At 38.6% G+C, this 22,279-nt stretch overlaps 1 protein-coding gene across 6 annotated transcripts in view; it reads right to left on the reverse strand.

Annotated features, from left to right (window-relative positions):
- Positions 1-22,279, reverse strand: part of CLOCK (clock circadian regulator) — a 125,586-nt gene that overhangs the window by 31,333 nt on the left and 71,974 nt on the right. For 5 of the 6 annotated variants that reach the window (XM_040238237.1, XM_040238233.1, XM_040238234.1 and 2 more), the window contains 4 exons: positions 18,289-18,378; positions 8,976-9,096; positions 1,936-2,049; positions 1,681-1,799 (listed from right to left, as the gene is read on the reverse strand). In XM_040238237.1, coding sequence (XP_040094171.1) covers positions 1,681-1,799; positions 1,936-2,049; positions 8,976-9,096; positions 18,289-18,378 — 444 coding nt within the window. The remainder of the gene's footprint in view (positions 1-1,680; positions 1,800-1,935; positions 2,050-8,975; positions 9,097-18,288; positions 18,379-22,279) is intronic. The other variant, XM_040238238.1, reaches the window with a different exon arrangement.

The following is a 22,279-nucleotide window of genomic DNA, read 5'->3' on the forward strand; positions in this document are numbered from 1 at the left end:
GCTAATTTTTCTGTAAACATTTTTTTTAAACATTTCTATTTTCTAATACTAAGGAATGTGGCAATAAACATATGCAGGCTTCTGGGGGAGTACTTCTCACTCCACACATTCCTCTATTCACTCACATGCCTGTAAAGTCTCATTCTAATCTCTCTCCTGAATTATAGTTCTATATTTCTGTCTGGATGTTTCCACATACCACAAACTCAACATGTCCTAAAATGAACCAACTATTTTAATCCTCATATCCAGTTACATAATGTTCCATCCCATTAATGGAGGCCTACCTGTACTGCGCCATTAATTCTAAAATCTAATAATCACAATACACTCATTTTCACCTTTCACCATCTAAATGGCCACTACTAAATCCTTTCGGTTTCACCTTCTAAGTTTTTTTTTTTTTTTTTTTTGTAAATCTATTCAATCCCATCCATCTTCAGGGTCTTAGTTTAGACTCTAGTTGCCACCATTGGCTCACATTATTGCAAAATATTCCAAACAAGTTTCCCTGTCCTTCAACTCATCTTCTGTTCTGGCCACAATGACCTTATAAATACTCAAACACTCACATTGTGTAATTTCCCTGACAGAAAAATCTTAATAGCTGATCATTCCATTAGGACAAAATCTAAACAAGGAGAAACAAACAACAAAGAAAGAAACATATATCACTGCCAGCATCTGCTTACTTTTCTAACCTCATCTCTCAACATCCCTACCCTCCCTCCAGTCACAGTAACCCTAGACTCTAGTCATACTCAACAATGTATTCCAACCTGCCCGTGTTCTTGAATGACCTTCTGCAGCACAATGTAGTGATTAAGAGTTTGGGTTTAGAAAGAAAAGGAATTAGAATCAATCTCAGTTCTATTACTTAACAGCTGTTACTCTGGGTAAGTAACTTAACTCCCCTAAGCCAGTTTCCTTATATATAAAATGGTGATCATACCACCATTTGTAAATATTAAATGAGATAATGCATGTAAACAGCATGTGGTAAGCATGCAAAAAGCATGCTACCACTGCCATTATTTCCTACGATCAAAACAAGTAGAGTCAGAGTGGTTTAAGATCCTCTAACTGCTAATTCAGTACTTTGTCCTATGTATTTCCCTAAATTTAAAATCTTAGCCTGGCTTATTTTCAGCCACTTTGCAGTGACTGAAGTCTTTCATTTTCTGACTTTCCTACTAATCATCTACTTCCTGGACCCAGGATATGAAAATAAAATTATTTAATTGACTTTTTAAATTGAAAAGGTAAATTAAATGTAATAAGAAGGTCACCTGTGTATTTCAAAAGAAAATTTCAAAAGCAATCTTTGGCCTTTCCCCTTTAATGTATTTGTGAACTATACAACAAAAGCACCTTAAAATTTTGCACAAAAGCAGGACAATGGTGATATATCACCACTGGTTAACAGCCAAAAATTTCACAAACCCAAATGAAATTTTTGGCCAACCCAACACAAGGTATATTATCAAAAAATTAGTTCTATAATTTGATGAATGCTTTGATAACTCACGATTTGCTTCAAAAATATTATGATCATACATGTTTAATGACTCATGGCCATTACTACTTTAATGTTTACAGGAAGTATCTGGAAACAATTAAAAAAACAACAGATAGGACCCATAATATGAAGTGAAACCCCTCTGGGAAACAGAAACATACCTTGATGAACTGAGGTGTAGCTAATCTGACAGTAGCCACAAAACAAACTCTATCTTCATAAGAAGGCCTATGTGTGCGTTGTATTGTTCCTTCAAAACCATTGTGTGCTGAAGTGGATACTAAAGCAATAAGGAAATAAATATCATCAGTTACTCCAGTAAAAATCTAGTTTTTACTAATACTTGAACATTTGTCTTTAAGAGCTTAAAAGAATAACAAGTGAAAATACATTGTAAGAGAAGCATTTTAACTTACCACTGTTTAAAGATTTGAAATTTCCTATAAATTTCACATATTCATAAGTAGATGGTTCCTTTGGGTCTATTGTTCCTCGAAGCATATGACAACAAAATTCTAACTGATTTTTTGCTGAAATAAGAGAAAAAATATAACATATTTTGTGATTTATCATAAACAAGCCACACAAAGTAAGATTCTAACAGTTGTGTAAGTTTACAATTACTATTTTCTCATACAGAGCTCCTCAGTGACATTGTGTTTAGTCCATAAAAGCAGAGTCTCTTCAGGAGATGATCTCACGTTGTCCTTAATAAAGACAGATCTTCTGATACAAGTAACTCCATGTTCCTCCATGTTTATTTGTCCTGCCTTGTCATTCATCACTGTAATCTCAAAGAAAGGTCTTGCTTCCTATTCCAATTTTTCTATCTCTACTTTAAACAGTCTTTCCCATCTTCCTTCTCTAGGACCACCAGAACCATTCATTCCTTTAGCATTCACACATTATCTTCTTTGGGTCCTTACTGTCTACTTTTAAATTTACTCAGGTCTTTTTTCATGCTATTCTTTTTAGTAACACAGATCTCCTTCCTTCTCATTATATGCTCTAGTTTTCATATGTTCACCCTCTTTAACTTCATGTATTATGGCTTTTGCCCTCACACTTCTACAGAAATTGCTCTTCATTGTTTCTACCTCTTCTTAAAACTCACATGTTTTCATTCCCATAGCATGAAACTTACCTTCCTACCTTATTGACTATTTCTCTCCCTTCTAATAATCAGTCAACAAACTATACACATTCACAAAAGTTCTTTTGATTGTAATTTATTATGCTTTACAAACTTACCAGCACTGACTAACTTATTTACTCCTAAATCTCTCTCATCAATTTTAACATTTTATGTAAGACAAAGTCTCATATCTGGTGAAGGAAATGGCAACCCACTCCAGTATTTTGCCTGGAGAATCCCCTGGAGGGAGGAGCCTGGTAGGCTACAGTCCATGGGGTCGCAAAGAGTCGGACACCACTGAGTGACTTCACTTTCACTTCACTAAGTCTCATATCACTATTTTTCAGAACATTTGTACCTGACTGTTCCATCAATTACTTCAATTCAAAATACTTGAAAGTGAATTTTTCCTTCTGTCTTCCTAAGGCAGCTGTCGTTCCCCTCTGTCCTATCTCCTTAGTTAGAAATCATATCAATTTGTTCTCTCTTTGTATCACCAGGTCAAATCTGTAACCAGGATCTGCTGTTTATTATACCAAGAACGCTCTGGTGAGTCATTTTTTCCCATGAGCAGCCAGAACCACCATTTTGGTACCGATGTAAATGATCCTGCATCTAGGTAACTGCAAAAATGTATTCTTTATGCCTCCACACTCCTGCCACTCAGACTCACCCTTGCCTACTACTCGTAGATTACTATTACTTTCATCATCATTATTTCAGCACTCAGGACTAATAACACCTCTCTTTACTTACAGTATCCAACTCATACTCTTCTGTTATTATTATCAATGGCTTTATCATTAAACTCAGCCAGTTCAAACTCTTACCTTCTTCCTAAAACCTTTCCTACTGACGATCTCTAGCTGTTTGACACCCGGGCCTAACACCAAGTCCTACTGCTGCTGCTAAGTCACTTCAGTCGTGTCTGACTCTGTGTGACCCCATAGACGGCAGCCCACCAGGCTCCCCCGTCCCTGAGATTCTCCAGGCAAGAACACTGGAATGGGTTGCCATTTCCTTTTCCAATGCATGAAAGTGAAAAGTGAAAGTGAAGTTGCTCAGTCATGTCCGACCCTCAGCAACCCTGTGGACTGCAGCCTACCAGGCTCCTCCGTCCATGGGATTTTCCAGGCAGGAGTACTGGAGTAGGGTGCCATTGCCTTCTCCACAAGTCCTATTGAGTTCACCTCAACACTCACAGGCATGCTTTCCTCTCCATCCTTACTTCTACTGCTGTCCTTTTCATCTCAAGTCTAGTCAGTTCAGTTCAGTTCAGTTCAGTCGCTCAGTCGTGTCCGATCTTTGTGACCCCATGAGTCGCAGCACGCCAGGCCTCCCTGTCCATCACCATCTCCCGGAGTTCACTCAGACTCATGTCCATCGAGTCACTGATGCCATCCAGCCATCTCATCCTCGGTCGTCCCCTTCTCCTCCTGCCCCCAATCTCTCCCAGCATCAGAGTCTTTTCCAATGAGCAACTCTTCGCATGAGGTGTCCAAAGTACTGGAGCTTCAGCTTTAGCATCATTCCTTCCAAGGAAATCCCAGGGCTGATCTCCTTCAGAATGGACTGGTTGGATCTCCTTGCAGTCCAAGGGACCCTCAAAGAGTCTTCTCCAGCACCACAGTTCAAACTCATCAATTCTTCAGCGCTCAGCCTTCTTCACAGTCCAACTCTCACATCCAAACATGACCACAGGAAAAACCATAGCCTTGATGAGACAGACCTTAGTCGGCAAAGTAATGTCTCTGCTTTTTAATATACTATCTAGGTTGGTCATAACTTTTCTTCCAAGGAGTAAGCGTCTTTAAATTTCATGGCTGCAGTCACCATCTCCAGTGATTTTGGAGCCCCCAAAAATAAAGTCTGACACTGTTTCTACTATTTCCCCATCTATTTCCAATGAAGTGATGGGACCAGATGCCATGAGCTTCATTTTCTGAATGTTGAGCTTTAAGCCAACTTTTTCACTCTCCTCTTTCACTTTCATCAAGAGGCTTTTTAGTTCCTCTTCACTTTCTGCCATAAGGGTGGTGTCATCTGCATATCTGAGGTTACTGATATTTCTCCCAGCAATCCTGATTCCAGCTTGTGTTTCTTCCAGTCCAGTGTTTCTCATGATGTACTCTGCATACAAGTTAAATTAGCAGGGTGACAATATACAGCCTTGACGCACTCCTTTTCCTATTTGGAACCAGTCTGTTGTTCCATGTCCAGTTCTAACTGTTGCTTCCTGACCTGCATACAGATTTCTCAAGAGGCAGGTCAGGTGGTCTGGTATGCCCATCTCTTTCAGAATTTTCCACAGTTTATTGTGATCCACACAGTCAAAGGCTTTGGCATAGTTAATAAAGCAGAAATAGATGTTTTTCTGGAACTCTCTTGCTTTTTCCATGATCCAGCGGATGTTGGCAATTTGCCTCTGGTTCCTTTGCCTTTTCTAAAACCAGCTTGAACATCAGAGAGTTCACGGTTCACGTATTGCTGAAGTCTGGCTTGGAGAATTCTGAGCATTACTTTACTAGCCTGTGAGATGAGTGCAACTGTACGGTAGTTTGAGCATTCTTTGGCATTGCCCTTCTCTGGGATTAGAATGAAAACTGACCTTTTCCAGTCCTGTGGCCACTGCTGAGTTTTCCAAATTTGCTGGCATATTGAGTGCAGCACTTTCACAGCATCATTTTTCAGGATTTGAAACAGCTCAACTGGAATTCCATCATCTCCACTAGCTTTGTTCATAGTGATGCTTTCTAAGGCCCACTTGACTTCACATTCCAAGATGTCTGGCTCTAGATGAGTGATCACATCATCATGATTATCTGGGTCGTGAAGATCTTTTTTGTATAGTTCTTCCATGTATTCTTGCCACCTCTTCTTAGTATCTTCTGCTTCTGTTAGGTTCAGACCATTTCTGTCCTTTATCGAGCCCATCTTTGCATGAAATGTTCCCTTGGTATCTCCAATTTTCTTGAAGAGATCTCTAGTCTTTCCCATTCTGTTGTTTTCCTCTATTTCTTTGCACTGATCGCTGAAGAAGCCTTTCTTATCTCTTCTTGCTTTTCTTTGGAACTCTGCATTCATATGCTTATATCTTTCCTTTTCTTCTTTGCTTTTCGCCTCTCTTCTCTTCACAGCTATTTGTAAGGCCTCCCCAGAGAGCCATTTTGCTTTTTTGCATTTCTTTTCCATGGGGATGGTCTTGACCCCTGTCTCCTGTACAATGTCAAAAACCTCATTCCATAGTTCATCAGGCACTCTATCTATCAGATCTAGACCCTTAAATCTATTTCCCACTTCCACTGTATAATCATAAGGGATTTGATTTAGGTCATACCTGAATGGTCTAGTGGTTTTCCCTACTTTCTTCAATTTAAGTCTGAATTTGGCAATAAGGAGTTCATGGTCTGAGCCACAGTCAGCTCCCGGTCTTGTTTTTGTTGACTGTATAGAGCTTCTCCATCTTTGGCTGCAAAGAATATAATCAATCTAATTTCGGTGTTGACCATCTGGTGATGTCCATGTGTAGAGTCTTCTCTTGTGTTGTCGGAAGAGGGTGTTTGCTATGACCAGTGCATTTTCTTGGCAAAACTCTATTAGTCTTTGCCCTGCTTCATTCCGCATTCCAAGGCCAAATTTGCCTGTTACTCCAGGTGTTTCCTGACTTCCTACTTTTGCATTCCAGTCCCCTATAATGAAAAGGACATCTTTTTTGGGTATTAGTTCTAATAGGTCTTGTAGGTCTTCATAAAACCGTTCAACTTCAGTTTCTTCAGCGTTACTGGTTGGGGCATAGACTTGGATAACTGTGATATTGAATGGTTTGCCTTGGAGACGAACAGAGATCACTCTGTCATTTTTGAGATTGCATCCAAGTACTGCATTTCAGACTCTTTTGTTGACCATGATAGCTACTCCATTTCTTCTGAGGGATTCCTGCCCGCAGTAGTAGATGTAATGGTCACCTGAGTTAAATTCACCCATTCTAGTCCATTTTAGTTCGCTGATTCCTAGAATGTCGACATTCACTCTTGCCGTCTCTTGTTTGACCACTTCCAATTTGCCTTGATTCATGGACCTGACCTTCCAGGTTCCTATGCAATATTGCTCTTTACAGCATCAGATCTTGCTTCTATCACCAGTCACATCCACATCTGGATATTTTTTTGCTTTGGCTCCATCCCTTCATTCTTTCTGGAGTGATTTCTCCACTGATCTCCAGTAGCATATTGGGCACCTAATAACCTGGGGAGTTCCTCTCTAGGTATCCTATCATTTTGCCTTTTCATACTGTTCATGGGGTTCTCAAGGCAAGAATACTGAAGTGGCTTGCCATTCCCTTTTCCAGTGGACCACATTCTGTCAAGTCTAGTCATTTTTCCAAAATTTTCCACCTGAGAGATTTTCTTTTTGAACCACAAAACCACCCAAATCCCCTTTTTGCTGGCTTCTCATTAAGTAAAAAATAAAAACCAAACTGTTAAGGATGAAATATCAGGTTTTATTTCCTTCTCTAGACACAAACACATCACTTGTACTACCTTACCTTCATTATGATACAAATGACCTATTTGGAGAATCCTGAATTTTCCTAGCAATTTCCCCTCTGTTTTAAATCATGTTCATTCCTTTGGCATGAAACATCCTTTTCATCTGTGGAAATAACTTTATTTTGTATATCAGTCTGTTGAGTTGCAAAGAGTGGGATGCGACTAAACTGAACTGACTTCAAATACTGTTGTTTACAGGTGTATAACTGGCCTCTGCATCATTATATCCAACCCAAATCTTTCTCCTAGATGAAAGACTAGAGTAGTCACTTAGTCGTGTCATAAGAATTTGGTTTTTAAACAAGTATAAATAAACTTCAAATGTATTCTCCTGGTCTCTTAATCCTCTCAACTTCTGAAAGGCTATCTATTCTTATCAAAAACATACATTCACACATACTTACATGTATGTGTGTATCTCATACTTACATGTATCTCAACTGTTGAACAGTTAGTGTTTTACATAATCGAAGATTCAAAATATGAAAACCTTTAAAATGATTAATGTCAGCTTCCCTTGTAGCTCAGTCAGTAAAGGATCTGCCTGCAATGCAGGAGACCTGGGTTCAATCCCTGGGTCAGGAAGATCCCCTGGAGAAGGAAAAGACAACCCACTCCGGTATTTCTGCCTGGAGAATCCCATGGACAGAGGACCCTGTGGGCTATGGTCCATGGGGTTGCAAGAGTCGGACACAACTTAGCAACTAAACCATCACCGCTATAAGAAAAGTCAAAATTTTAAAGCCATGAAAAAAGTAGTTAAAGAAGACATCTAATAGCTAATGGCCAAATGTAGAGCTGTCATGATTTCAGACTTTACACGGGATAATTTATTCAAGAGAACGAGGGTGGGAGGGAAGGTCCAGAGAGAGGGGACATATGTATACTTATGGCTGATTCACATTGCTGTGTGGCAGAAACTAACACAACATCATCAAACAATTATCTTCCAGTTTAAAAAGAAAAAAAAAAAAAAAAAACTAAAAGAAAACAAGGTATTCTGGTCAATGAATCCAGAAGAAAAGTCAGATTATACGACAATATTTTATACTTATTAAAGGCAGGACTATACTTCCCTATTCTTGGCACTTCTATTATATAGCACAAGTGTCTGCTACATTGCTGCTTTGTTGTTTACTCGCCAAGTCACGTCCGACTCTTTTGCGATCCCATGGACTATACCACGCCAGGCTCCTATGTCCATGGGATTTCCCAGGCAAGAACACTGGAGTGGGTTGTCATTTCCTTCTCCATGGGGTCTTCCCAACCCAGAAATCAAACCTGCATCTCTGCATTGGCAAGGGGATTCCCATCTGGCACATTAGACATATCCAATAAATTATTGTTTAATTCTGCTTAATAGAGCACAAAATTTCTTTGATTAATTAATTTTATAAAAAACATGTTTTGTCTCATAGTTTCAGTGTTCAATTGGTTAGTGATGGTGAAAATAAAAGCCCTTAATTTTCTCTTACTACAGTAAGATTTTTATATAAAAATTAATAAGAATATATTGCTGAGTTCCATTTTTCTATAAAATAGTTTTATGGCATATTATAACAGATGAGATTTCACTGTATTCTGGAACAGAGTTCAGACTTTTAACATAGTCATAATTCCATTATATTTTAATATTTAATAAGGATCTAATAGGGGATTTGGGATGATGCTATGTGTTAATTTGGTTAAACATACCTCTGTCATGAAATTACAAAAGTAAAGGATAATGCAACCAAATCGTGTAACTTTTCGCTTAAGAGGTACTACTTACATTTTAAATATTCAGGGGTTAATGAGTCACTTTCCAGCAGATGGGTAGAGAGTATTTTATAAACTTCTGAATGTTCCCCCTCTGGGATAAAATTAAATATACTTTGATCCACAAGATCTGACTGGAAAAAAAAATTTTTTTAATTAAATAATTACAGTGATTCAAGAGAAATTTATTTTAAAAATATATAATCACTCTTAAACATCAGATGAGCATATGGTTGACATTTCATTATCTGTAAACAGTGACAAATATCAAGTTTTGAGTACAACTCAAAAGACAAGATTGAGAAGGTGAAAAAAGTTTCCATAATCTCACTGTCTCTGATACTAGCATCCTCAGATTCATGATCAATATGACCTTTGAAAGTTTTGTAAATTGTAAGTTTCACCACATGTGAACATGTAAAATATAACAGGACTAAGAAAGCTTATTAGAAGAATCTCTGGCTACCAGATGAAGCCTTACTATACATACCAATCTCTGCTGAGTGGGGTATACACTACAAATAAAGGACCACAGGACGAGCCACAGGCTACATGGAGAAGACTTGACTTTGCTGTCAGTTCAGTTGCCCAATGTATCCTTTCTTCATTTCATCTTTTCCAGTCATCTAACCTGTATCCCACTGTCAAAAAGTCACGCTTTAAAATAAATACCTCTTCCCGAAAAAGATGACTTACATGCTGAGCATTATAATCTATGCTAAGATATGGCTTTAATCAACAGTAATCTGACCAGCAAGAGGTTGCCTACAATGTGACATGGCTGTGGAATCCAAAGCGAATAGGACAGCACCGGTCCATAAGAACCATGGACAATAAAACTTTAGTGAAATCATGTATGTGTGCATGCTAAATTGCTTCAGTTATGTCTGACTCTGTGCAACCCCATGGACTGTAGCCTTGTCAGACCCCTCTGTCCATGAGATTCTCTAGGCAAGAATACAGGAGTGGGTTGCCATGCCCTTCTCTAGGGGATCTTCCCGACTCAGGGATCCAACCCACATCTCATGTCTCCTGAACTAGCAGGTGAGTTCTTTACCACTACATTTCCTGCCAAATCCCATCCAGTCTACTTGGTTTCTCTGCATTTCAAACTGCTCTGTGAAATCCTGGGGAAAATGAAGTGATAGCTCTAAGACTATGGAAGGCAAGGGAAGTGAAGACAGGGCTAAGGGTTCCACTAAGTAGTTTCACTTTTATTTCCTATTTCAAATATATTTAAGATTGTTCAAAACAAAAAGCCTCGAACAATAACAAAAAAACAGAGAGCCACTGAGGAGAGGCAAGATAGGGGTGTTTACCACTCTCATACAAGCCATATACACTTTCTTCAGTCCTTTCCCTAGCCTTCAAGGTACACCTCATGAAGTGAATCTTTCCTCTCTCACCACATTTGTACTCTTCTGTCTTTCACAGACCAGCTGAAATTACTTCCTCCAAAAATATGTCTTTTAACTGCATTGCTGTTGTTCATTGTCCAGTTGTTAACTCATGTCCAACTCTTTGCAACCCCATGGACTGCAGCACACCAGGCTCCTCACTCCTCCACTAACTCCTAGAGTTTGTTCAAATTCATGTCCATTGAGTCGGCGATGCTATCTAACCACCTCATCCTCTGTTACCCCATCTCCTTTTGCCTTCAGTCTTTCCCAGCATCAGGGTTTTTTCAAATGAGTCAGCTCTGCACACCAGGTAGTGAAAGTACTGGAGCTTCAGCTTTAGCATCAGTCCTTCCAATGAATATTCAGGATTGATTTCCTTTAGGATTGACTGGTTTGATCTCCTTGCTGTCCAAGGGACTCTCAAGAGTCTTCTCAAGCACCTCCATTCAAAAGCATCAATTCTTTGGTGCTGAGCCTCCTCTATGGTTCAACTCTCACATCTATATAACTACTAGGAAAACCATAGCTTTGACTATTAATATATGGACCTTTGTCATCAAAGTGATGTTTCTGCTTTCTAATATGTTGTCTAGATTTGTCATAGCTTTTCCAAAGAGGAAGTCTTTTATTTCATGGCTACAGTCATTGTCCACAGTGATTTTGGAACCCCCCCAAATAAAATCTATCCCTGCTTTCACTTTTTCCCCTTCTATTTGCCCAGAAGTGATGGGATTAGTGGCCATAATCTTAATTTTTTAAGAGTTTCAAGCCAGCTTTTTCACTCTCTTCTTTCACTCTCATCAAGAGGTTCTTTACTTCCTCTTCATTTTCTGCCATTAGATTGGTATCCTGTACATATCTGAGGATGTAGATGTTTCTCCTGGTAATCTTGATTCTAGCTTGTGATTCACGCAGCTCTACATTTTACATGATGTACCCTGCATAGAAGTTAAATAAGCAGAATGACAGAATACAGCTTTGTCACACTCCTTCCCGTTTTGAACCAGTCCCTTGCTCCATGTCTGGATCTAACTGTTGCTTCTTGACCAGCATACAGTTTTCTCGGGAAAGAGAAAGGTGATCTGGTACTCCCATCTCTTGAAGAATTTTTCAGTTTGTTGTTATCCACAGGGTCAAAGGCTTTAGCATAGTCAATAAAGCTGAATTAGATGTTTTTCTGGAATTCCCTTGCTTTATTCATGACCCAACAAACGTTGGCAATTTGATCTCTGGTTCCTCTGACTCTTCTAAACCCAACTTGGAAGTTCTTGGTTCACATAAGTGTTGAAGCCTAACTTGAAGGATTTTGAGCATAGCCTTGCTAGCATGTGAAATGAGCACAACTGTACAGTAGTTTAAACATTCTTTGACACTGGAATGAAAACTGACTTTTTCCAGTCCAGTGGCCACTGCTGAGTTTTCCAAATTTGTTGTAACACTGAGTGCAGCACTTTAAAGCATCATCTTTCAGGGTTTTAAATAGCTGAGCTGGAATTCCATCACCTCCACTAGCTTTATTCATATTAATGTTTCCTAAGGCCCACTTGACTTCTCACTTCAGGATGTCCAGGTTTAGGTGAATGACTACACCATCATGGTTATCTGGGTCATGAAGATCTTTTTTGTAGAGTTCTTCTGTGTATTCTTGACATCTCTTAATCTCATCTGCTTCTGTTATGTCCATACCATTTCTGTTCTTTATTGTGCCCATCCTTGTATGAAATGTTATCTTCGTATCTCCAGTCTCATAGAAGAGATCGCTAGTCTTTTCCTTTCTATTGTCTTCCTCTATTTCTTTTCATTGTTCATTAAAGAAGCCCTTTTTATCTTTCCTTGCTCTTCTGTGGAACTCTCTGCATTCAGTTGCACATACCTTTCCCTTTCTCCTTTGCCTTTCGCTTCTCTTCTTTCCTAAGCTATTTGTAATGCTTCCTCAGACAACCACCTTGCCTTCTTGCATTTCTTTTTCTTGAGGATGGTTTAGGTCACTGCCTCCTGTACCATGTTAGGAACCTCTGTCCATAGTTCTTCAGGAGCTCTGTCTACCAGATTTAATTCCTTGAATATATTCATCACCTCCACTGTATAATCATAAGGGATTTGATTTAGGTTATATCTGAATGGCCTAGTGGTTATCCCTACATTCCTCAATTCTTTTTGAGAGTCTCTTGGACAAAAAGGAGATGAAACCAGTCAGTCCTAAAAGAAATCAACCCTGAATATTCACTGGAAAGATTGACACTGAAGCTGAAGCTTCAATACTTTGGTCACCTGAAGCCAAGAGCCAACTCACTGGAAAAGACCCTGATGCTGGAAAAGACTGAGGGTAGGAGGAGAAGGGGGTATGAGATGATTGGATGGCATCATCGACATAATGCACATGAGTTTGAGCAAACTGGGAGATAGTGAAGGACAGGGAAGCCTGGCTTGCTGCAGTTCACGGGGTTGCAAAGAGTTGCACACAACTTAGCAACTGAACAACCACAGAAAATGAAGTGGGTCAAAGTGGTAAAGATGTTCAGTTGAGCATGTGTCTAGGTGGTGAAAGTAAAGTCCAAAGCTGTAAATAACAGTACTGCTGTTATTAATAATAGGAACTTGGAATGTTAGGTCCAGGAATCAAGGTAAATTGGAAGTGATCAAGCAGGAGATGGCAAGAGTGAACAGCGACATCTTAGCAATCAGTGAACTAAAATGGATGGAAACGGGTGAATTTAATTCAAATGACCATTATATCTACTACTATGGGCAAGAATCCCTTAGAAGAAATGGAGTAGCCCTTATAGTCAACAAAAGGGTAAAAAATGCAGAACTTGGGTACAACCTCAAAATCGACAGAACAATCTCGGTTCATTTCCAAGGCAATCCATTCAGCATCACAGTAATATGCTCCAATCACTGGTGCCAAAGAAGCTGAAGTTGACCAGTTCTATGAAGACCTACAACACCTTCCAGAACTAACACCAGAAAAAGATGTCCTTTTCATCATAGGGGATTGGAATGCAAAAGTAGGAAGTCAAGAGATACCTGGAGTAACAGGGAAGTTTGGCCTTTGGAGTACAAAATGAAGCAGGGCAAAGGCTAACAGAGTTTTGTCAAGAAAATGTGCTAGTCACAGCAAACAACCTTTTCCAACAACTCTACACATGGACATCACCAGATGGTCAATACCAAAATCACACTGATTATGTTCTTTGCAGCCAAGATGGAGAAGTTCTATACAGTCAGCAAAAACAAGACCTGTAGCTGACTGTGGCACAGATCATAAGCTCCTTTTTGCAAAATTCAGGCTTAAATTGAAGAAGGTAGGACATTCAGATATGACCTAAATCAAATCCCTTATGATTATGCCATGGAAGAGATGAATAGATTCAAGGGTAAGAGTGCCTGAAGAGCTATGGACAGAGCATAAGGAGCAAAGATTCTGGCCCTTTTGATAGGCTTTATTTACTTACTTCAAATATTTGTTTTCTTATTAAAAATATTTATTTGCAAATAGAGAAGTCCAAATAATCATATAACTACTTTAAAAATTCTAGACTTTTATTTCTGCATACTGCATTTACACCAAACACTGTACTGACTTTCTTAAGACACACTTGTGTTTATATTTCAAAATTTTCAAGTTAAGAAAAATAGATAATAAAAGGCTCATACAATATCTTAATAATAGCAGTGTTATTCCTGGACTCTGTCAAAAGTGAAGTGAAGTTGCTCAGTCGTGTCCAACTCTTTGCGACCCCGTGGACTGTAGCCCACCAGGCCCCTCAGTCCACGGGATTCTCCAGGCAAGAATACTGGCGTGGGTTGCCATTTCCTTCTCTAGGGGATCTTCCCAACCCAGGGATCGAACCCAGGTCTTCCGCATTGCAGGCAGACGCTTTAACCTCTGAGCCACCAGAGAAAAGGACTCTGTCAGGCTACATAAAATGGTTAATCTTCCTCCCTGTATTACGTGGTAACAAATTTAATATACTCTCTTCTCAGGAACACATTTAAGCAAGTGGGAAGAAAGCAATTTTGAATTGTAAAAGTTTACAAATTTTAAGTTCCCAGTAGAGACTTTGTCTTGGTATTCCCACTAAATTATTGAACAATTCTCTGGGGTTCATATATGTTTTTAAAGTGGGCTGGGTGAAAAATGTCTAAAATCTCTTCTGCCCTGGAGGTGGTATAACCCTATCATTTTGTTGTAGAAAACCACTTCAGGAATGGAAAAAAAAAAAATCCATAAATTTCCTTTCCTGATTAGTAGCCACAAATAGGTTAAAATTTACCTAAATTAGTTTCATAAGTACAACATGACAAAATTAAGAAAAAATATTTTCCAAGACCTATAGAATCAGACATGCAATTTTATAGCTAGATTTAAATTTTTAATTAAAAACTGTTAAGTCATCCTGACCACTGATTAAGATGGCAAATTTTAATTTCTCAACAGAACTGAATTATAAACACTAAAGCTTTATATTTAGAGATTTTCTAATGTTTCTTCCCCTCCAGACAAGAGTCAAGAATATATTTTAGATAAAAAGGTATGTATGTTAAAACAGAAAGAAAGGGACACCACTCTCTGAAATCTTTTGCTTAACACCTGTTACAGTTTAATTATTAATGGCAGGCCAAAAGAGAAAAATCTTTTTTTTTTTCCTTATTGGGTTTGATCCTAAACAAGTTTTATTTCATTTTATCAAAACATCCTTCTGGGGACTTCCTTGGTGGTCCAGTGGCTAGGAATCTACGCTCCCAATGCAGGGGGCCTGGGTTCGATCCCTGGTCAGGGAACTAGATCCCACATGCCACAACTAAAAAAAAATCCTACATACCACAAGAAAGATCCTAGGTGCTACAACTAAGACCCAGCTCAGCCAAATAAACAATACAATATAGCAATGTAAGTGATGTGAGGAAAAGTATCCATCATAACTGGAGAGGAGTTAAAAACAAAAAAACAAAAAAACCTGTTTTACTAAAGGATACTATTAACTCAGTGTGCAATGAAATGGGTCTGCTATATCAGCAGCAATCTCTTCTGCCCAGAAACTCACCTGCCGGTCTCTACGTGCTTTGGGTGACACCAACGGTTAAAAACAGCCAGAAGATGTTACTAACAGAGGAAACTGGGTAGGCATATATGGGAACTCTGTACTACCTTCTTAGTTTTTCTATAAATGTCAAAATAGCTCCAAAATTAATTTTTTTTAATCCAGAAGGCAATGAGAAGGTCATGAAGCTTTTCATTGAGGGGAGTATGTTAATTATCAAACAGCTGGGTCCTAACTAGGTCTATTGCACACATGTTTGTTATTTCAATATGCCATGAAATATTCCCTCACTGAAGATCCAGTGTGGCATTAGGAAGGAATCTTTAAAACATCTTTTTCAAATAATCTACTCACTTTCTTATACTCAATCAATCTACTCACTTTCTTATACTCAATCAATAATTACTAAATGCCTCACTAATAAATTAGCCAGCATATGTGGATACAGACATAAAGTCCCTGCACTTAGAAAGTGTACCATTATTATCCAAATAAACAGAAAATTACAATTCACTGTAAGTGTCATGGTGGCAGCATGTATAAGGTAACATGAGAACAGAGAGAAAAGGCATCTAATTCTCAGTGAAGTCCAGAAAAAGTGCCCAAGAAGCAGGCATTTTAAAACTCTGACCACACTGCAAGTTACACCCTGATTATGACTAAAGATTATATAGTTTTTAAAAATACATAACTCAAAGAAAATCCAATAAAATTGTTTATAGTTTAAAAGCCTATAATTATACATTTGTTCAAATTACTCAACCTTATTTTATTACAGTTGACTTATAGTATTATTAGTTTTAGGTGTACAACATTAATGGATCAATTGTTTTAACAGATTACACTCCACTTAAAGTTACTGCAAAATAATGGCTATATTTCCCTGTGCTAGACAATATATTCTTGTTTCTCGGCTTTTATTCCTCGCATGGGTAATCCTCTCCCCCATCACACCCTTCTCCCATCCCCTTCCACACTGATAACTGCTAGTTTTTCTTTATCTGTGAGTCTGCTTCTGTTTTGTTATATTCATTCTTTTGTTTTATTTATTATTCAATCTTAACTTAGTCATATCATAATCCTACAAAGGATTTCTTTCCCTGGCTTTTCTTACTATGCAAATTTTTTCTTAAGGAAACAGTTATCCAGAAAAATTCAGTTATCAGTCTGTCCTTTGGCCTGCCCCCAGAGAAGGAGTAAAGCCAAGTCATTTTCTGTGTGACACAGCAATCAGCAAATTATTTACTGCCTTATAGAATCTGGCCTTTTAAGTATAGAGTAAATTCTCTTCATAAAGTACAAAACAGCAGTGTAGTCAGAGGGAAGGAGATACTGCTTTTCAACATCTCTTTAAAGAAATCTTTATAGAATAGATGACTTTGTACTGTTACACATTTTCAAGAGATGGCATTTTAAGAGTAATTTATAAGTAACTTCAAAATATTTACATCCAAACCCTACTTTAAGCCAATAAGTTACGAGGTTGCCAGAGAAAGAGAACCAGAAATTGCTTTCTTGACATAAGAAGCCATTTTGTAATCTAAGCCTGGCCACAGTGCTTGCCCCTGACGGAATATTAGTAATGAATGACCTTAAGGGAACAAAGGAATACAGAAACAGAGAAAGGGCAGGCAAACAACAGTGCAGTGAGAGCAGAGTTGCAGTTCCTCCTCAAAGGACAGTTATAAAATAGGCCCGAGTTCTATAGGAAACTAAGGCCCTCTGCTAAGTGGAGAATATGATGATGATGTTGACCCTTTCTCACTTCAATCAAGTAAGGCTTAGATGCTGTTGACCTTTGCCCTACTTTTATACTGAATTCTCCTCTGCTCAAGTCCGTTCATGAATATACATTCATTCTTAGCTTAAAAATTCCCTAATTTTGCTGTTCGGAGAGATACTGCTTTGGGAAAGATACTTCCCAAAGTATCTTTGGTTTCTTACTTGTTGCAAGTAATAATAAATCCTTCCTTCTCCTAATCTTTGCCTTGGTTGTGTCTAATGGCTTGACATCCACCAAGAGGCAAACCCATTTTTGTGTAACATCACCTTAGTTGAGAATATTACATATTCAACAAAAACTTCAAATTCATAAAAACTGTCAACTGGAGCACAGCACCCAGCGTAGCATCTGGTAGCACAGATGTTCAATAAATATATGTTAAGTAAAACAAATAAACACTAATTCAGGTGCTCACCATTCTAATCAAAATTTATATATATCTTTTCTGATTATCTACCCTTTGGGTCATATTAAGAACAAATGGAATATGGGAATTAAAATATTATCAACTCAAGTCACAGAGCACAAAAGTTCTGTATCTATTATTTTCAGCATGTTCTTGTAAGTTATTCTTTTGAGAAAATTATTATTGAGCTGCAACAAATATCTCAGTAGAAATTTAGTTATTCCCAAGATAATTTCAATGAGTAAGTGACATCACCACCACACTGATTAAAGTTAATAGTGAAAACTCAGCATTAGAATAAAGAAGACAGGAAGAATAGAGGTTAAAGTAGGAGTTGAATATTTAGTTACTACAGATGAGAGTCATGACTGACCTGAAAAAATACAGCCATACTAAAACTAAGACATACTTAGAGGTCTCATCCCCACTCTGATCACTGTTCAACAGTGCTCTGGGGCTTCACTTCTTAAGGTTTTAGAACATTTAAAAACAGGCATTAAGTGAGAAAGACAGGGTGGGAGGTAGGAGGGAGGTTTAAGAGGGAGGGCACATATGTATACCTATGGTTGATTCATGCTGATGTATAGCAGAAACCATCACAATATTGTAAATCAATTATCCTCCAAAAATAAACATATTAATAAAACAATTTTTTTTAAGTGAGAAAGAGATCATAGGATTTTTATACTTACCGGTAAATGTTCAAGCAATGAAGTTACACTCTCAGACACATATATTATGCTTCCATCTGTCATGATTGCTAAAAAAAAACCATCAAGAGCCTGAAATTAAACACAATGGTCAGTTAAATGAAAAGAAAAAAGTATTTCACAGGACAGACATAAAAATCTAAGATAAATCACAAAGAACTGGAAATTTCTAGAGCACTGTCAAAATACTAGGTTTTCCCCTTTACAATACCTTAGTATCTATCTTTGTGTGTTTTAAGACGCTTCTGGAAGAAAAATATCACTCTATGACCATTACTGAATGGCAAGTTTCTAAAAGAGACTTAATGTTCTACCTTTATCATATGTTATTATACAATGATGGTCTTATTTGAAGATATTAATATTTCCAAAGCACAGATGCCATCAACAATATGTCTTTGGCCAACAAAAGAACACATTATCACCATCACATATATAATCTTAACAGAAGTGTATGACTGAAGCACAGGGAATAAACTTTGAAAGGGAATAAGCTGAAAAAATAGAGCGAGGTCAGATCATGCAAGGCTTTGAATATCAGGGCAAGACAGATGAACTTTGCTTAAGAGCGGTCTGGAAGCAATGCGTAAAATGGATTTTGAGGGAAAAGTGAATTAAGAGGAAAATTTCAGTGGCCTTTGGAATAATCAGAGACGTTAAGGAGAATCTGAATGAAATTAATAGCAGTAAAAACAGAGAAGAAAGGAAGTAGGCAAGCATTACGAAATGTGATGTTAAGAGTTCAGGAGAGGAGTCAGCACAGGGGAACAATACTTAACAAAAAGCAATACTTTATTCATGTCTCACAAAGTTTTTCATCTGAGAATCCTAGGCACCAAAGTGGAAGCTGAAGAAATGAGATCTGCAAAATGAAAAGGATGCCAAAGACAAAGGTTTGGGGTATTATCTATGCACGGAGATGAGAAAGAGAGAAAGTGCCAGAGAAAATGACAAAGACAGGACAGAAGACACTGCTGTTGATGAAGTCAATGGAAGAAAGAATGACAGTGAGTGAGGAGGAAAATGGATGGTTCAGTAAAAAATGGGATCAAACAAGACAAGGAATAAAAAAATGAGGACTGAATTTTGCTGACTTTCAAGAGTTATGTCAACAGGAAGAAGATTCATACTACAGTGTGTTTAGAGATGGGTGGATCATCAGAAGGCTATATTATAAAACACTTTGTTCAAGTTAATGAAAGGACACATTTTGAGAGGACAAAGTATCAAGGGAAGTTATTTTTTTAGAAAAAGAAACTGAAATATATTTTCAGGCTGAGGAAAAGAAGATCCAATGGAAAAAATGTTGAAGACTTCCCTGGGGGTCCAGTGGCTGAGAATTCACCTGTCAAGGCAGGGGACATGGGTTTGATCCCTGGATGGGTAAGATCCCACATGCCATGAGGTAACTAAGCCCATGTTACAACTACTGAGCCTGCATGCTGCAACTACCGAAGCCCGCACACCTACAGCCGACACTCCACAACGAGAGAAGCCATGGCAATGGGAAGCCCATGCACTGCAATCAGAACACAGCCCCGACTTGCTGCAACTAGAGTAAGCCAGCACGCAGCAACCAAGACCCACAGCAGTCATAAACAAACAAGTAACTTAAAAAAAAATGAAAAGATACTAAAGATACATAGCAGATAAAGTATATCATCATAAGAGTTCCTCTTCTATCAAATAGTTATCACACTTAATCTGAATTTCTTGTGTAAGTACAGGGCTCTCTCAAAGGATGCAATTCTGGTAAGAACTATATTGTATCTGCAATATTGCATATCTGCAGCGCCTGGCATATGTGTGGCACACAGCAAATAAAAAATACTTGTATGTTACTCATGTATTTGAAAGTTAGAGCAACCTCCAATTCTAAGTAATTGTTGAGGTATATGGTGAATGGGATTATATATATATATATGTAATTTGTTTTTCTCTCTTAGCATAAAGGGAACATCTTTCAATAGAGACCTACCTAAAATCATCCTTTTTAATGACTGCAAAGTGTTCCCTTTTATCTAATTATTCCTCTTGCTGAAACATATTATTTCTAGATTGTTGTTACTGTAAATAACATTACTAGAAGGCAATGGCAACCTACTCCAGTACTCTTGCCTGGAAACTCCCATGGATGGAGGAGCCTAGTAGGCTGTAGTCCATGGGGTCACAAAGAGTTGGACACAACTGAGCGACTTCACTTTCATTTTTCACTTTCATGCACTGGAGAAGGAAATGGCAACCCACTCCAGTGTTCTTGTCTGGAGAATCCCAGGGACAGGGGAGCTGGTGGGCTGCCGTCTATGGAGTCACACAGAGTCAGACACGACTGAAGTGACTTAGCAGCAGCATGGTGAATGTATGGAAAAAGGCATCCCCCACCTCCCCTTTATTGAGGGAATACGTTTGGGTATCAGAAAGTAATAATTTGAGCAGATGTCTGCCTTCCAGAATGGCTCAGACAAACTCATTCTTGGCTAATGTAAGGTGAAGGGATGAAACCTTATAATTTAAGCAAATGCATGAAATTTTCACAAAAACTCTTTAGCACAATTACGCCAGTATTGTTTCCTAAGGAAAAAGGTCAAAATGATGTTCAGTTCAGTTCAGTCACTCAGTCGTGTCCGACTCTTTGCGACCCCATGAATCACAGCACACCAGGCCTCCCTGTCCATCACCAATTCCTGGAGTTCACTCAAACTCATGTCCATCGAGTCAGTGGTGCCATCCAGCCATCTCATCCTCTGTCGTCCCGTTCTCCTGCCCCCAATCCCTCCCAGCATCAGGGTCTTTTCCAATGAGTCAACTGTTCGCATGAGGTGGCCAAAATATTGGAGTTTCAGCTTCAGCATTAGTCCCTCCAATGAACACCCAGGACTGATCTCCTTTAGAATGGACTGGGTGGATCTCCTGCAGTCCAAGGGATTTTCAAGAGTCTTCTCCAACACCACAGTTCAAAAGCATCAATTCTTCGGTACTCAGCTTTCTTCACAGTCCAACTCTCACATCCACAGATGACCACTGGAAAAACCATAGCCTTGACTAGACAGACCTTTGTTGGCAAAGCAATACGTCTGCTTTTGAATATGCTATCTAGGTTGGTCATAACTTTCCTTCCAAGGAGTAAGCGTCTTTTAATTTCATGGCTGCAATCACCATCTGCAGTGATTTTGAGAACATGCTTTTCTCACATGAAGCTAGACTGTGTCATCTTTGAAAGCAAATTACTGTGATGATCTCTACTCTACTTGTTCCCAGGAGATCTACTAGGAATTAGGATGCAGCTCTCTTCTGTGAAGTGAATAAACTAAAATCAGAACTCTTAATGACCTGACCCCACTCCCAGAAGCAGAGCCTACCCCTTTCTCTTCTGAAGCAGGTAAAGATTCAGCAGAGAAAGGCCTGCATCAGCATCTCACCAAGTCTTAACACAAGAAAGGATCCAGAATTCAAATTTCTTTTGAATGGAAGGATGTAATTTTCCAAGAAAGTAGGTACATACACCAAAACGGGAAGAGCTTTGAGGAGGAAGACTTGAGAGATGTGGAACAAGACAGAAGGACGTCCTTATCCCAAGACTGAAGACCGCGAAGGTTATCCCTTGTCCACGTTGTATGATAGGAGGGAAAGGGCTCATTAGTTAAAACTCATCTTCCTATTTGACATCTACTTTAGATCAACTTTGCACATATCAAGAGGCCTGTATACATCTTGGTTGTTTACTTAGTGACTACTTAATCTGGCAAGACTGGATGGAAGTCCCAAGGAAGGGGACAGAACCTCCTTGAGATGAGGCAGGTAGGGCCCTGGCCCTTCCCTTGTAGAGTACTGAGGAGAGCTGCCAGCTGTCAAGAGGAAAGAACTCTGTACCAGGATATGACTCCATACAGAGATAACTTGGCACAGAGGTCTAGTAAAGCTAAATTGCCCTTATTTCCTTAGTTAATCTCAACATCCCCAACAAGGGTAGCAA

This window comes from Oryx dammah, unplaced genomic scaffold (genome assembly GCF_014754425.2).
Source record: "Oryx dammah isolate SB20612 unplaced genomic scaffold, SCBI_Odam_1.1 HiC_scaffold_3, whole genome shotgun sequence".
Classification (NCBI taxonomy): domain Eukaryota; kingdom Metazoa; phylum Chordata; class Mammalia; order Artiodactyla; family Bovidae; genus Oryx; species Oryx dammah.